This window comes from Nannobrachium achirus, assembly GCF_963921795.1.
Source record: "Nannobrachium achirus genome assembly, chromosome: 15".
Classification (NCBI taxonomy): Eukaryota; Metazoa; Chordata; class Actinopteri; order Myctophiformes; family Myctophidae; genus Nannobrachium; species Nannobrachium achirus.
Genome location: NC_137822.1, coordinates 53,484,259 through 53,500,713, shown reverse-complemented (window position 1 = coordinate 53,500,713; position 16,455 = coordinate 53,484,259). Strand labels below are relative to the sequence as shown.

The 16,455-nt window shown below is 41.6% G+C and overlaps 1 protein-coding gene across 2 annotated transcripts; it reads left to right on the top strand.

Annotated features, from left to right (window-relative positions):
- Positions 1–3,801: 3,801 nt before the first annotated feature.
- LOC308299321 (ADP-ribosylation factor-like protein 15) lies at positions 3,802–11,728 on the top strand (the record flags this gene model as incomplete). Of its 2 annotated transcripts, XM_080743077.1 has the most annotated exons (5): positions 3,802–4,205; positions 7,881–8,031; positions 8,140–8,199; positions 9,832–10,040; positions 10,433–11,728. In XM_080743077.1, the coding sequence occupies 5 exons, from the start codon at positions 4,194–4,196 to the stop codon at positions 10,586–10,588; spliced, it is 588 nt and encodes a 195-aa protein (XP_080599203.1). In that variant the 3' UTR covers positions 10,589–11,728. The 2 variants fall into 2 exon arrangements, with proteins under 2 accessions (XP_080599203.1, XP_080599204.1); XM_080743078.1 differs by lacking the exon at positions 3,802–4,205 and having other exon boundaries at positions 7,869–8,031.
- Positions 11,729–16,455: the final 4,727 nt, after the last annotated feature.

Genomic DNA, 16,455 nt, shown 5'->3' with positions numbered 1-16,455 from the left:
TGCGAGCTTGTAGATCTGCTATTTTTGAAAAATCGTGAATTTTGACCCGATTCTATAAGTGTCTTTTGAATCCTTCTAAGGTTTTTTGAAAAACCTATGTTTCTATGTCAGCAATCTGGCCAGTCATCGTCAAAGAAAAGGTCCTTTTCACTTAGCTGGAGCTCAGTTAGTCTGTTCTTGAGAGACTACTATGTCAGTGGTTCTTTTCATGTGAAGGACCCCCAAAATTATATGTATTTGGCCACGGACCCCCATCTCAAAATATCTAGTTCCAGGGACCACCCAGAAGCAAAATTTGAGTTACAAACGTTCGCTTTGAAAAATACATATATTCAAAGATTTGCGCACATTTTCACGACTTTTTCAAAAATAGCAGATCTACAAGCTCGCAGCGCGGCACTCGGTGCCGCGCTGTGAGCTTGTATATCTGCTATTTTTCACTGTTTAAAGCATTCAATAATTCTAGGCCTAAATGGGTTAAGGCAGCAGCAAGGCATCCCTGGTGCAGAGATCTAAGTGGTGACCATAAATTCCCCTTAACCACCTTAACTGGACTTATTCACACACCACTTTAATATAATAATTGTACCATATATAATACCGCCTTAAAATAACCCCAGAACCACCAGGACTGATGCCTCCTTAAAATTCAGTGAAGGCAATTAAGGTGGTATTCAATTCCTCCGGCCACCTTAACAGGTCTTATTCTCATACCGCCTTAACTTTTAGTGGGTAGCTTACCAGAACTGTAACGAAACAATGCAGAAATCGCACACCATATGGCCTTAAATCTTCCCTGTTCCACCTTAACAGATCACCATGGTAACTCTGCATCCGTCCACATATTATTATTGTTTTCACCTTAAGGGTAAATATAGTCACACATCTGTTGTAGCCGACACTTTGACAACAATGTCTGACAACACCTTGTCAGACATGTCAAGTTTTCCATGTTGTCGTGCAGCTTGTGGGCAGTGCTGTTTTGTTTCTGTTGTGTATATTGTTTGACTTATGTTGGAGTGCTGGCTCCCTCAACCGCTGTCCTTCTTTCCTATTGGTTGACGAATGTTCACGAATTTTGAACTAGAGAGAGATGACTGCAACAAAGCAGAAAGCCTGCAACACTCCAGTTTAAAAAAAGTATTTAAGTTGCACGGCTCGATAATGTCATGAAAAAATAGCCAGCACACAAGGAATATCCTTTTCACATGGTTTATTTAATTACCTCTTCTGGACTAGCCTCGCATAGCCAGGCTTTACTCAGTTGCGAAGAGAAAAGCCTGGTGACAATATAAGGCAGAAAGCGTTCAACTTCCGCCGTGTGAGCTTCCCCGGAAGTGAGTTTCCCCGGTTTTCCCCTAACGTAACGTCCGTTAAACGCAGCACTTCCGCTAGAAATCTTGGAACCAACCGGAAGGCTTCTGGACAGCACAATGGACCCGTCCGGATATTCCTTGAGTGCTGGCTGTTTTTTCACGAATGTTGAACTCCCAAGTTTCAGACATGTTCAACACATAAAGCTCCACCTCTCTGTTCCCATAGACGGGAAGTGAACGGGATGCTGAGCTAACGCATACTGTGTGACCTTGCCCCAACACTACAGACCTTGACTCAGACCACATCAAAGTCACCATACTAACCGTTAAAACTAAAAGGTTTAACTTTCTGAGTTACGTATGTGATGTCAGGCGGTGGATACATTTTTATAAACACTGATATCATGTACGTTGGATGTTCATATTAAAATGTTAAAGTTCTGACTTCAGTTTGTGTCGTGTTTTCAAACGTCAGATATACTGTATGTTGTCATTTTGTCAAATATTAATGCTACTTTACTAGTATTACTAGACGGCTAGGTTAAGACTGTTCAGGTCCCATGTTATTGCTGCTATAATATTGAGGAACCAAAACCTCTTAATCGTATTTAAGCTTTGTCAATACAAATCTCTTGAATGTTGCTGTGTAAACCAAGGCATCTTTTGTGGTCAGCTTGGGCAATTATGTGAGGGGTCAAAGTAGGGTTGCTTTTTTCATGATGCTTGGTGGACTTAATATTGCTGAGTGCATGATGAATTTTAAAGTAGCTTTATTGGTTCATTTAAATTCCTCAAGTACTAAGAGATACTGCTTCACATTGTCAACTGCCTCAGGAGGCGAGGTCACCTTGGAGGATCAGGCACCTCCAGAGGGGAGAGGGGCCCAGTGAGGGGGCCAGTGCGGGAGTGTAGCAAAGCAGGGGTTGCTATCGGGTGGGTAGTCGAGGCAAGTTGGGGCGGGGGGATCCGAATTGATTCCAACATTTGAAAAAAAGTGAGGGGACCCAAACCTAATGGACCTGTTAAATTACTTCTGGGATCCAATTGGTTCGGAGCCGATCACTAATACTGGGTTAATCATATGTATGTGAAATATGTTCCCGTGACCGATTTGTTCCAACGTATTACAGAACCAACTCAGACTGCTGGGTATTACAATGTCTAATAAAATGGCATTCTCCCAGTACATGCAATTTATAGGATACTCCATAGTGGAATCTATCAACTGGATATCCAACACTGGATAGCTCCCCCAGGCACCTGACCTGATGAATTATAGCTTCTCCCCTCTCCCATGTCTGAGGTGAAAACCCTCCAATAAAAGCTGGTTTAGACATGTCCCATTGGGCTATGTAAGCCCAGGACAAGTGCTCATACAGTAGGTGGTTAAAGAGAATGTGGTGAGTACTGTAGGTCCCCGGTGCTAATGGTTTTAAGACCTCCATGTGGTGCATGGTATCTGATTGTCTGTTTTTTTTTTCACCCTCTCTCACCCACCCCCCACACTCCCCTCTAACCCAGTGGTCCTCAACCTTTTCATGCCGCGACCCCCAAAATAATATTTTAACTCCCACCCTGACGAGCACTAAGAGTTGAGGTATTACATTTTGTGACACGGTGAAAATAGCAGATCGACATGCCCACAACGCCTCGCAAGCAACGTGAAGGCGTTGTGAGCATATATTATAGATTGTCTATTTTCACAATTTCTGCCTAAAAAGTCCTTAAATTGTCACTTTAGAAATGTGCAGATACTATACACTTAAACTTTATGTTGGTTTGTTTACTGTTGAGTGAGAAAACAACATTGCACATTAAGTTAATCATCTGGTTACCCCCAAAATAATTTGCGGACCCCCCTGGGGGTCCCGACCCACAGGTTGAGAAACACTGCTCTAACTAGTTTTATTGTTACCAGTTTCGAGTAGCAGCCGCCTGTAAGTGGCTTTTCAGAGCCGTTTTAAAGGAAGTTAGGGATTTACACTCCTTTAAGCCTTTAAGGCGCTCACATCACAGTTCACACTAGAAAATACTGTTGCAGAAGAATTCTGTCATATATTTATACTATGATGTCATGTCATGTGAAACTTGACCAATCCTCAAATCCAGTATAATTGTCCAATCAGGACAATTATTGGACATAATTATAATATGTAACTAATATGATATGTGTTGCACAAAGACACGAAAAATAAATACAATGTATATTAATGTCTTTATTTATTGACTGTGGGAGGGTGATAAATTACTTTAGTTACAATTGTGGGATATGCCTTCAACTACATCTTCGGTTGTGTCACCCATCAGCTGTTCTCTCAGATGCGCGCGCGCGCGCGCGTGCGTGTGTGTGTGTGTGTGTGTGTGTGTGTGTGTGTGTGTGTGTGTGTGTGTGTGTGTGTGTGCGCGCGCGCGCGCCACAGACACGCGGAAGAGTTGTGGAATGAGGGCGGGGTCTGAGAGTGACGCACCGTCGCGGGTACGAGCACGCCTGTAGGGTGTTTGTTATGGTTGTGTTTTCTTCTAGGAAGTTAAAACAAAACGCCGATTTATCGTCAAAACCACGCAGTGGAAAAACGATTAAATAAACCAAACAGTACCGCGATGCCTGGGTGACACTGCTGGTTATTTATTTTATTTTTTTGTTCGAATGGGAGGGAGAAAGAAACAACAGAGGAACGTTAGCATGTTGTTACCCCTTATGCTAACGCTTTAAGGACAAGAAACGGTGTGGAACATGGACGGGTGGACTTTGTAGTTCTGTGTAGTTCTTCACAAAATGTCTTAAGTATCGTGCTTTACGTAAACGTCGCGTTTTGACGATTATTCACCCCTGAACAATCCAAGGAAGACTTTCACCCCAAGTAACCTTCATTAAGGATGGAGTACTTGGTGAGTAACATATGGTAACATGTTAAAGCTACACTATGTGTGTACTTTGCACGCACGCACGCACGCACGCACACACACACACACACACACACACACACACACACACACACACACACACACACACACACACACACACACACACACACACACACACACTGTAACACTATTTTAAGTTTTTTTGTGTCTGTATGGTAGAGCATGTTAACACTAGTAATATGTATTGTGTATTATGTACTACTAGTAGTATGTAAGTTAACACAACAATTGTATTTTGTGGTCTCTCTGCTCCTCTATTGAGAATTTAGAATCCTGTGCTCTGTTATGACCACTAGTGGATTACAACAAGAAGTGACTTGCCTCGCCTGGAGGTCAGAAAACACATTGTCTTCCCCCTGAGAAAGCCAAGCAAGCAGGGATGCTCTATTATAGTGCCTCTCAGCGGACGTAGTGGTTTGTTTGTTTGTTTGTTTGTTTGTTTGTTTGTTTGATTGATTGATTGAAGGCTTTATTAGAAGTTTGCATAGGAAAATGTACAGTTTCATGACGGTACAGTTCACTGGTACAAGGTCTACTAAAAGGAGATCCATGAAAAGACTAAGCTTATTTCAACAGGAAACCATTAAAGTATCTCATATAACATTGAATGACAGACAAATAGAACACAGTACTATGCAGTAGATATGTAAAGAAAAGGGAAAAAATAGAAAACAGTAAGTCTAAACAAACAGTAAGTATATACAAGGAAGGGGCAGGGGAGGGTAGGGTACCACCCCTCAGGTGGCGTTCAGAGCTTGAGGGCTCGTAAGGCTCTTCTGTACTGTATTTTTCAGTCGAACAGTTAAAGCGGAACTAGGCAAGTCTGTGTGTATATATTACAAACACATTCCCCCCTCCTCCTCCTCCTCCTCCCCTCTATGACAGGCATCAAACAGGTTGATGCTTTCATCGATAAGAGCGATCACTAACGAGCACTTGACACTTTTATGGCCCAAAATAACCAGTGCACAACCCCTTTTAAGTTCAAAGAGAGCAATTAAGAGCTCTGGCCAGATCCCCCTGACAAAAACGTCTCTCCAACGAATGAATGTCAACATAAAGTGTGGAACAGAACCAAAATACAACCAGGGGGATGTCTTTCTGCAAGGAAACTCCCCAGCACAATAATATAGTGACTGATAAAGTCTTAAAGTTTAATACCTAAGAATTCGTGTTTGCTACTGCACCAAATAATTAGTCAGTAGCTATGCCCCTCCCCTAAAAGCTTTTGTCCAATGCTAGCTTAGCAACCGGCAGCTTGCCAAGGCCCCTGTTGCCAAGGAAAACCCTGGCAAGCAGGAAGTTATTCTAAGCTAGCATTGGACAAAAGCTTTTTGGGAGGGGCATAGCTACTGGCTAATTGCCATGTTGGTGATCAACCAGGCTTATGTCTCTCACACAATCTGGCAACACTGCTAGCAGTTGACCTGCAACGGGTCTATTCAGACCCTTGCAATTTCTTGCAACTGGTCGCAAGTTGCAACTTGTTTTTGGAGCATTCCGGGGCAAAAAAAAAAAGAACTGTAACCAGAAGCATTAAAACAAGCTCTAATGCAGCCTGACTAATGTGGGTTTGAATCCTTATCTGACCGAAAAGCTTTGCTGCATGTCACTCCCTCTCCCTGTTTCTTGTCTCTCCTCTGTGAAATACCAACAGAAGGCAGAAAAAAGCCCCACAATATCTTAAAAAAATAACACTGCCTAGTAACAGTTTGACTGGATTTGGTGAGATGGCCTCATTTGCATGAAGTTGAGTTAAACCAATCAGAAATAGCGATATGACACCATGCAATAGTATCAGATGCAACTGTGTTGACTTGACAACTGACACCGGATTCAGTGTGTCTTCTGCACCCTGAAGTATCTGGGCGGTTCCAAATACTCCAGAAGTAACAAAATGACACATTGTACTTTGTTCTGTTAGGGACTCGTCACAGTTAGTTGTGGGTGAGTTCCGTCCTCTCCACCTTCCTCAGCAAAAGATTAACAAGGGTTTGAACTTCACGCCTCTGGTGAAGAAAAAGAGCGTTAAATATTCACCCCACAACTTCCCGTTCCCGTTATTTATTGAAAAGAATGGTTTGCATTTCAGAAGAATGGCAATAGATAGATAGAAAGAAAGAAAGAACATGGCAGAATGTGTACATTTCACTGTCTGGATAGTAAAACTGGGATTTGATACGGTAAGAATGATTGTTTGATGTATCCATAGAGACTGATGAGACGAGGGTCATCCTCTGTATGTGTTTTGTTTTTATGACGGAGGAGCAGTTTATATGGTTAATTTATACTACCTAGGTGTAATGCTGAGCATTTTAGAAAGTCTCTCTCTCTGTTATACTGTACTGTACAGTCTTTTTTTTAATGTTTTTTATCCCACGTTTTTGCAACCCATTTTTCTCACCCGGTGACTACCTAACCTGTAGTCCTGGTTTCCGCTCTCCCCCTGCCGCGCCAGGGGACATTGGGGAGCACCCGGCTGGCTAGGGGGAGATGGTATAGAAACCAGGACTACTGCATGTTTTTGTGTGAGGGCCTATGCCCAAGGAGACACGGGGAGAACATGCAAACTCACCACAGAAAGGCCCTATCGCCCACCCCACCTAGGGTGTGGGTGCTGATGGTACAGTCTTATTTTTTTTTTTTTTTCTTTTTTTTTTTCCTCATTTGCTTGTTTGTCTCTCTTTGGAAATGCACCTTCTACACTGGGAGGGATGGGATCAATTCCCCTTTTATTTGCCCGAGCTGCCTATCTACCACTTAAACCCTCTTTATTACCCGGCTTGGTTGAACGCTTGATTCTGATTGGTCGAGCGCTGAAATCAGCGGTGAATTATGAGCGTATAATGACCGCTCCGCTCTATAATTCACCGCTGCCTAATCAAAGGCTCAGAGCAGCTGCTGTATTCAGGCTGCACTGCGTGGATTTCGTGCCGTATCCAACATGTCTACCATGTAAACAAACACACAGCGACATTTACAACCAAACGTTGCTCTGAAGAATGTTTTAAAAAACATTTGAGCAGCAAGACCTTATCGCATACATAATTGGTCATTGGTAATACGGACCTGGAAATAACATACAGTGTTTTTTTTTTGTTTTTTTTTAACTCTCCACCAAATCTTTGCCAAAAAATAGCCGATCTACAAGCTCAAAATGCGGCGCAGAGCTTATAGATCTGCTATTTTTTGGCAAATGTTCCACCTGGATGTTGGGGATATTTTGATTAACGCGATAATATCGTAACTCGCTATTTCTTTGGTCGCAATTATCGTGACATGAACTTTTCATCTCGTTCCATCCCTATAAACTGGTGACATGAATTTTCATTTTAAAGTATATATTATCTTCGTCTTATTTTTATTTTTTTTAAGATTTTGTTTTTGGGCTTTTTATGCCTTTATTGATAGGACAGTAGACTGACAGGAAATGGGGAGAGAGATGGGGAATGACATGTGGCAAAGGTCGTCCGGATCGGGAATCGAACCGGTGACGCCAGCAGGCATCATAGCCTAGTATGTGGTATGCACCTTGACCACCAGGCCAGCGGGCGCCCCCATCTTCGTCTTATCTTACTACTACTACTACTACTTCAGCAGCTGACTATTCGTAGTAACATGAGTGCTATGTCTTGTCAGTGTTTCAGGACGTTGTGCTGTAAGGATCCTCCTGCTCTCAAACCAGAATATGATGTGGTCTGCATTGGACTGACTGGCTCTGGCAAAACCTCACTCCTCACCAGACTCTGCCAGGAGAACGCTAACATCAATAACATCAAACCCACCACAGGTGCTGGTTCTGGTTCTGATTAGACAATAAATTGCAAAATTATGGTAAAATAATAATAATAATAATAGTTACCATTTAATAAATGTGCAATTATTTTCTGTGTTGTAGGTTTTGACATCCGGAGCATTCCGTTCAAAGATGCCATTTTGAATGTTAAAGAACTGGGAGGTAATATATAAGTATATTATAAGTTAATATATTTATTCTCATACTAATTATTATTATTATTCTTTTCCCCTCTGTAATATTATAATTTGATGGATGGTGTCCATTTGAACTCACAGGTCTAGGTGACGTTGTCCTTCGTACAGGATTCATCAAAGATGTTCTTGCGTCATTCCATTTCAAAAGGACTTTGCTAGGTCAATTTCAATAGATTGTTATGCCGAAAACACCCATGACTAATTAAGAGATTATATGCCTTACTTTTCACTGTGTCCTGACTATTAAAATTGGGATCGTCGGGACACGTGTGAATCCTCACAACACCAAGGCTCAGCTTTAGACCGATGCACCATAGACTGTCTAAATAGGGCCCTCAGTTAAAAACACAGAATCTAAAGGGAAGATAGGGCTTAAGGGTAGGAAGGGAAAGTGGAGCATCAAAAGCCACTTATGTGTTTGACCCTTAAGCCCGTATCAGAGTCTACGGTGGAGACCTATCCACCGCAAATTTGAGGTGGAAAGCTTTCCACCTCAAGTCAGAAAATAAGTGCAGGCCATCATAGTCACGGCCCATGGTGAAGTCCTTTACCCCGTCTAGACCGGTTCAGGTCGACCAATCAGTGAACGGGGTGTAGAGCCTGCCTGTCTGATAGTAAAAACAGAGAGACGTGTTGGGACTCACGGTGGAAAGCTCTCCACCGTGAGGAATGATGTAACGTTGTAGTTTCATGACTCAAAAAGACTCGAAAAGACTACACCGCGGTGTAAAGCCTTCCACCGCGGACCCGACTATGATACGGGCTTTACAGTGACCCCAAGCAGAGAGAGTGGTACAGGCAGAAAGCATGAATTCTGAAATCTAACTAAAATAATGTTATAAAAGTACTGGGTGTAGAAATGTAAAATGCTCTACTTAAGTTGTGTATCAGTTAATTAGACCATTAGTGTACTGGTTCAGGTATTATCATAGAACCCATGTTTATAGTACATATATCATTAGTAACTTACTTACCTATTTGAAAGTAGATTCATTACAAATTGGATTAGAAACATATCTTTTAACCCATTTAGAACGGGTAGACATTATTGTGTATCATTATTTTATGCTTTAACTATTGAAAAATAGCAGATATACAAGCTCACAGCGCGGCACCGAGTGCCCCGCTGCGAGCTTGTAGATCTGCTATTTTTGAAAAATCGTGAAAATTAGAATTTTGACCCGATTCTATAAGTGTCTTTTGAATCCTTCTAAGGTTTTTTGAAAAACCTATGTTTCTATGTCAGCAATCTGGCGAGCCATCGTCTAAGAAAAGGTCCTTTTCACTTAACTGGAGCTCAGTTAGTCTGTTCTTGAGAGACTACTATGTCAGTGGTTCTCAAACCTTTTCATGTGAAGGACCCCCAAAATGATATGTATTTGGCCATGGACCCCCACCTCAAAATATTTAGTTCCAGGGACCCCCCAGAAACAAAATTTGAGTTAAAAACGTTCGCTTTAAAAATACATATATTCAAAGATTTGCACACATTTTCACGACTTTTTCAAAAATAGCAATACCTGCTATTTTTCACTGGTTAAAGCATTCAATAATTCTAGGCCTAAATGGGTTGAAATACTCTTCTCTTGTGTACCAGGCAGTGAGACCATTAGGAAGTACTGGTCCAGGTACTATCAGGGAACCCAGGCGGTGGTCTTCGTCATAGACTCTGCGTCCAGCGACTCCATTCTGGAAAGTTCCCGATCTGAGCTTCACTCGGCTCTTCAGCACCCTCAGCTCTGCACCCTGCCCTTCCTCATCTTGGCCAATCACACGGACCGACCCGCCGCACGCAGTGCCCACGAGGTACCAGCCAAAAGAATAAATATCTTTGCATGACTAATGTCATTTAGGGATGGCACGATAATACGCTAGTATCGTTTATCCTGATGAAAGAACACTCACAATAATCGTATCGTGGAGATTTAATTTGTCGTGAAATTGTCCTCCGTCGTGCTATTTATGGCAACCGTTCCGCCCCAGAATAATTGATGTCGGGGATATATGGATTATCGCAATAATATCGTAAATCGCCATTATTTTGGTCACAATAATCGTGACATGAAATGTTCATATCCCATCCCTAATGTCATTCTATGAATGTTCTTCTGATCGCTCAATGAAAGTAATTGCTAGTAAGCCTGCTTATAAGTATTTGTTCTAGTTCTAAAAACAACCCCGGTTCTCCATTCCCTCAGATCAGGAAGTACCTTGAACTGGAACCTTTGGCGCTCGGCAAGAGCTGGGTGCTGCAGCCCACCTCATTGGACGACATGGCCGCCGTTAGAGAGAGCTTCTGCCAGCTCATTGGCCTCCTGGAGGAAAAGGACTACCTTACCCAGAATCCTGTGTGATGGGGTTTCCTTTAAGCAAGCCTGTTTAAAAAAGAAAAAAAGAAAATAACAAAAGATTATATATTATATATATAAGATTATACAGACACACTTTTTTGCCTGCCTCAAACTATAGTTAAGTGTATAGTTTCATGTCCAAAGATTCTGTTAATAAATCATTTTTGTCCGATTATATATAAGGAAACGAATCGCCTATCGTATGAAGTGTGTATTTTATATGTACGTATGTGTGTGCGGGTGTGTTGGGTCTTTCAGAATCAGAATCGGGTTTCTGTGTAAATGTCAATTTGAAGCTTGAGTGATTATTTATACAAACCATGTTAAGTGTCCCTTAACCCGTAAATCAGCCTACTGTACTATGACATTAGGATCTTAAGAATATATCATGGATTACAGGATTTAGGTCTCCGCAGGATTTAGAAACATGCATTCATCTTCAGTAGGCTTGACTACTGTAATGGTGTCTTTACAATTCTCCCTAAAACAATATTGTTCAGGCGACTAGTAGTTGATTCAGATGTTGCTGTTTACTAATGCCAAGAAAGTAGAGCATATCACTCCAGTTATTAGATTTGTGTCAAATAATTGAATACAAATAATACAGTTGGTTTATAAAACACTGACTGGTTTATGGCCAAAATACGTTTCTCATCTTGTGCAATATAATGATCCAACCAGGGCCTCTCGCATCATCTGGGACATCTGGGCCTCCTTAATGTCCCTAGAATCGGATCTAAACGTGGAGTAAACAGTGCCATATCTGGGAACAAACTCCCAGGAAACTGCAGGTCTGCTGCAATGCCAGGTTCTTTTAAATCACGGTTAAAAACCGCTGCACTGTAATATTACACGTGTCTTTCTTTTATTGTTACTTATTTTTCTATTGTATAATGTGTGTCCATATTATCTTGTTTATATTGTGTTACTTGGTGCAAATCATTTATTCCCAGACAACCTTTCAACCCATTCAGCCCTGGCCATAGGTGTGGTGTGTGTGTGCTTGCTTGTGAATATCAGAATGTGCCATAATCATTTTAGATTTTTGAATGTTTATTTTCTTTCTCTTTTCTTTTTTCTTGATTATGAATCTATGCATTTTCACAAAATAAAACGTGTTCACCTAGTGACACACAAATAAGATGACTATATTTCTGTGTTTGGCTATTATTGATTGATCCAGATTATGAAATATATAAAGTGTATGCAATGCATGATTTGCAGTAAGTTATTAAGTTGTGTCACTTGTGTGCACATTAAAGCGGAGTGCGATCAATTCACCTTTTATTTGCTGAGCTGCATATCTGGTACCATTTTAAACCCCTATATATATATATATATAATTGTTAAAACGGACCAGGATATAACAAACTATACAGTTTTTTTTGTTTTTTTTTTGTTTTCACTCTTTGGGCAAATGTTCCGCCCCAGGATAATGGATGCTGGATATTTTGATTATATCCAATATTATCGCAATAATATCGTAAATCGCAGTTTGTGACATCATGACATTTTCATAGCCATAAATCATAACTCTTGTAGAGTGATTTTATTTTGGGTCACAGGCTTGTCAATGCCCTTGGATTTCCCAGGAGCCTCCTGGATTTTGACCCCATCTCCTGGGAATCTCCTGGATTTCTCCTGGATTTGGTATCAAACTCCCAAAATTCACCAGAACACAGGAAATTACATCTACTATGTTATTTTTATTATTATTTTTCTGGGGGAGGACCCCCCAGATCCCCCAATGCATGCAAGAAAGATCATACAGTTATTCACTTAATTAATGACTTAAAGATGAGAAGTCAAATGTCCTTTGCTTCAGTCATCAAATCTGTACACCTACATTTGGGATTTTAAAGCTGAAATTGTACCCATGCTAGTAAAGCAACTTTAAGCAAGCCTGATAAAAGTATCAAACATGTACAAAATTCACCAGAACACAGGAAATTAAATGTACTATGTTAAAAATCTTAAAGGAGTAGTTCACCTCCAAAATGACTTTTTTTCTATTGATTAGTCACGCCATGGAGAGTAGAGTTCAATAATATTTTTTGGTTTTTGTCAAATTCCGAAGACAAAAATTTGATTCGACTAAATTTGCCCCCATTGATTCCGGATGGTGACCCGTTTCGAAACGGGTCACCATCCGGAACGAATGGGGGTACATTTATTGTTATCACATTTTTGTCTTAGGAATGCGACAAAACACAAAAAATATTATTGAACTCTACTCTCCATGCCGTCCATGGCGTGACTAATCAATAGAAAAAAAAGTCATTTTGGGGGTGAACTACTCCTTTAACGTCCCATAACATTTCCAGATCGTCCCCATCCCTAGTCAGGAACTGAAGCTGGGTGGTGGGATGCTCCGAGTGCTCTCATATAACGGACACTGTGGTAAGCCTATACGTTCCATTTCTCAGGCGCACCTTGAACACAACGCGCGTCCCCGTTGACCGAACGGAACGGAGCCCCGGACCGGACCGCCCATGCGCGCAGACTGCTGTCCACCGGGCAGAAGGAAGGAAGGAAGGGGGCGGGGCGGAGGCATATCTCCCGTCTGTCGTTTACATCGTTCTCTAAAAAAACATTTCGAAGAAAAAAAAAGTCCTCCGAAAGGAAGGCAGAGAGAATGGACGCGCAGAAGGTAAGAGAGAGAGAGAGACACACACACACACACACACACACACGCACACACACACACACACACACACACACACACACACACACACAGAGAGAGAGAGAGAGAGAGAGAGCTAGAGAGAGAGAGACCGACCGACCAAGGGAGCGAGCAAGCTAGATACTGAGACGCGAGGGAGAGAGAGAGAGAATGTCATTATGTCACGGTTCAAAGTTAAAGAAATAACATATAATTCGTGTTTCCCCTTTCGTCGCTCGCGCGGCGATACAATGTATGTAGCGCTACTTGTTCGAAGAATAATGATGACAAGGTTCTATTTACGTCTCGCGCGGCCGGAAGTGTCGCTATATTAAACTGCACCTGCTGCTCAGAGCCTTAGAGACATTACTTAATGCTAGTAGTAACCTATATTAGAGGATACTTTAATTTTAGTTTTACTTTTAGTAATAACGTCACTACTAGAACTACTGCCACCACTTGCTGCTGCTGTTGCTACTGCTAGTAGTAGTGTACTTTATTACTAGGCTACTACTAATATTTATGCTATAGGTTAATTAATAATGCCACCACTGTACCTTCTTCTGCCTACTACATAGTACCACCATTGCTACTGTTGCAGCTTCTACTATTACCATCTCCAGATTCCCTACTAAGTAAAAGTATCAATACTGCAGTGTAGAAATACTCTGTTACAAGTAAAAGTCCAGTCTTCCACATTTTCTTGAGTATAAGTACAAAAGTAGGCCTATTGGTATCAAAATGTAGTGTGTGTAATTTATGTTTTGTAATAATAGGCTAATAAAATCTAAAAGTAACAAGTAACTAAAGTTTACAAATAAATGTAGTGGAGAAAAGGTAGGAACAATATTTTTCTCTGACATGTAGTGGAGTAGAAGTAAAAGTATTGGAAATACTGAAGTAAAGTACAAATACCTCATAATTTTGCCTATGTAGGCCTTCAGTACTTAAGTAAATGTACTTAGTTACTTTACACCACTGACCACAACATTATTAATACTAACACATTAACATATTACTGCTACTACCACTACAAAAAAAGCACATTGAATTGCTTGTTAATTTGCTAATAAACAAATAAACAAACTTCTTTGCTTTGCCTTGTACACCTGTTAATATGCCAATAACTATTGTTTGCATAGTCACACACAGACGCAAACGCACACATGTACTTACAGTTTGTGTACATATACTAGCCGCCGGTATAGTTAGCAGACAGATTAACTCTTATGTAATCCATAGGATTAAACACGCACTCTCTCTCTCTCTCTCTCTCTCACACACACACACACACACACACACACACACACACACACACACACACACACACACACACACACACACACACACACACACACACACACAGGAAGTAACATAAGTAATAGCAATAGTACTTGTAATAGTTGTAGCCCAATAGTGGCAATGTTTTTGACATTATACTGGTCATTTTATGACCTGATGTCTTTTTAACCTGATGTCTTTGGCCCCTCGGTTAGCAGGGCGTGATTCTGCAGGAGCTCTAAGAAATGAAATGGTGCGCCTTAAGGCCCGGCCCTAACTGAGTCGGCCCGAGGCCCTACCCGGGCCGACTAGTTAGCATACATTTTAGGCCCTATCCTACCCAAAATGCCGGGTCGGGTTCGGGCAGAATTTGAGAACTCTAACTCTGGGTGATCCCGGAATCAAAATGGGAACCCTCCGTGTTCTAAGACAACAACTCTACCCCTGAGCCACTGCCGCCCACCACTATCAACAGCGTCCAAAAGTGGACCCTACTCACACTGGCAGCCACAAAGATACAGTCTAACATTCATTTTAATTGGGTCCATTTGTACACTCTCAGGGTTATAAATACACGCTGAGGATTTTGTTCATCAAATGGGGGCCTAATGATTATCAAACCGGGGGTCCCCGGTTTGATTGAATGAATACGGTTGAGGACCACTTCACTGAAGGGTCCATCCCCATCACTGAGGTGTGCCGGCCCCAGAGAAGGTGCACCTCATGCACCTCAGGCCTGTATTGCTGCCTGGTTGGGGTGGTTTGGGGTGGGTGTGGGCATGGAGGTCAGTGTGGACATGGAAGGAAAGAGAGAGGGAATGAAAAGAACGGAAGAATGGAATGGAACAAAGGATGAGGAGAGGAGGGGAGGGTAGAGGACAGGTCATCGCTGTTCATTCTCTCGCTCTTCCTCTGAAAGTGGATCTGTCCATCAGCTGAACTACTAGTAATAATAATACCATTTTAATAATGTTACTATACTCGTAATACTACTAGTTGATTACTACTACTGTTGCTGCTACAGTAATGCTACTAGTACAGTAGTAATGTAGTGTTAGTAGTAGTCCGCTGCTGTGAAGTCAGCCCAAACCCTCAGGTTTAGAAACAGTAGCCTTAAAGCTCGACTTACAACACACACACACACACACACACACACACACACACACACACACACACACACACACACACACACACACACACACACACACATACACACACACACACACACACACACACACACACACACACACACACATTTAGATATTGTGTTTCAGACACCTGACTCTGGCAGCAGTAGAATGATTCGGCTTTAGGTACTGGGTCAGTAGAAGACGTGTGTACATGAATACACTTGTAATGGATTGGAACAACTTAACTGGCCAATCCCCAGCTAATAATAACAGCATTATTCATTATAATGATGATAATAATAATTATAACGATAACAATATATAATACCTAACATTTGATTCAGTTGTAGCAACTGTAGTAGCAGAAATAGTAGTAGCAGTAGCAATATTACTAGTAATAACAGCAGTACACTGTAATATGTTCAGTTGTAACTTGTTCTCTGGCCTAGTTGGGAAGTCAACCTTAAGAGATTGTGTGTGTGTGTGTGTGTGTGTGTGTGTGTGTGTGTGTGTGTGTGTGTGTGTGTGTGTGTGTGTGTGTGTGTGTGTGTGTGTGTGTGCGTGCGTGTGTGACTCATACGCCCTGGAGAATCAGGTCAGAATGTTACCCACGGTGCAACATGACTTCTGTGCTCATATTGTATAGTTAGTCATATTACATACTTAAATCGCTTCTATTATATGTTTCTATTTCATGCCAATTGTGTGTGTGTGTGTGTGTGTGTGTGTGTGTGTGCGTGTGTGCGTGCGTGCATGCGTGCGTGTTCCCAGGAGGCCTTGCAGAGGATTATAGCGAC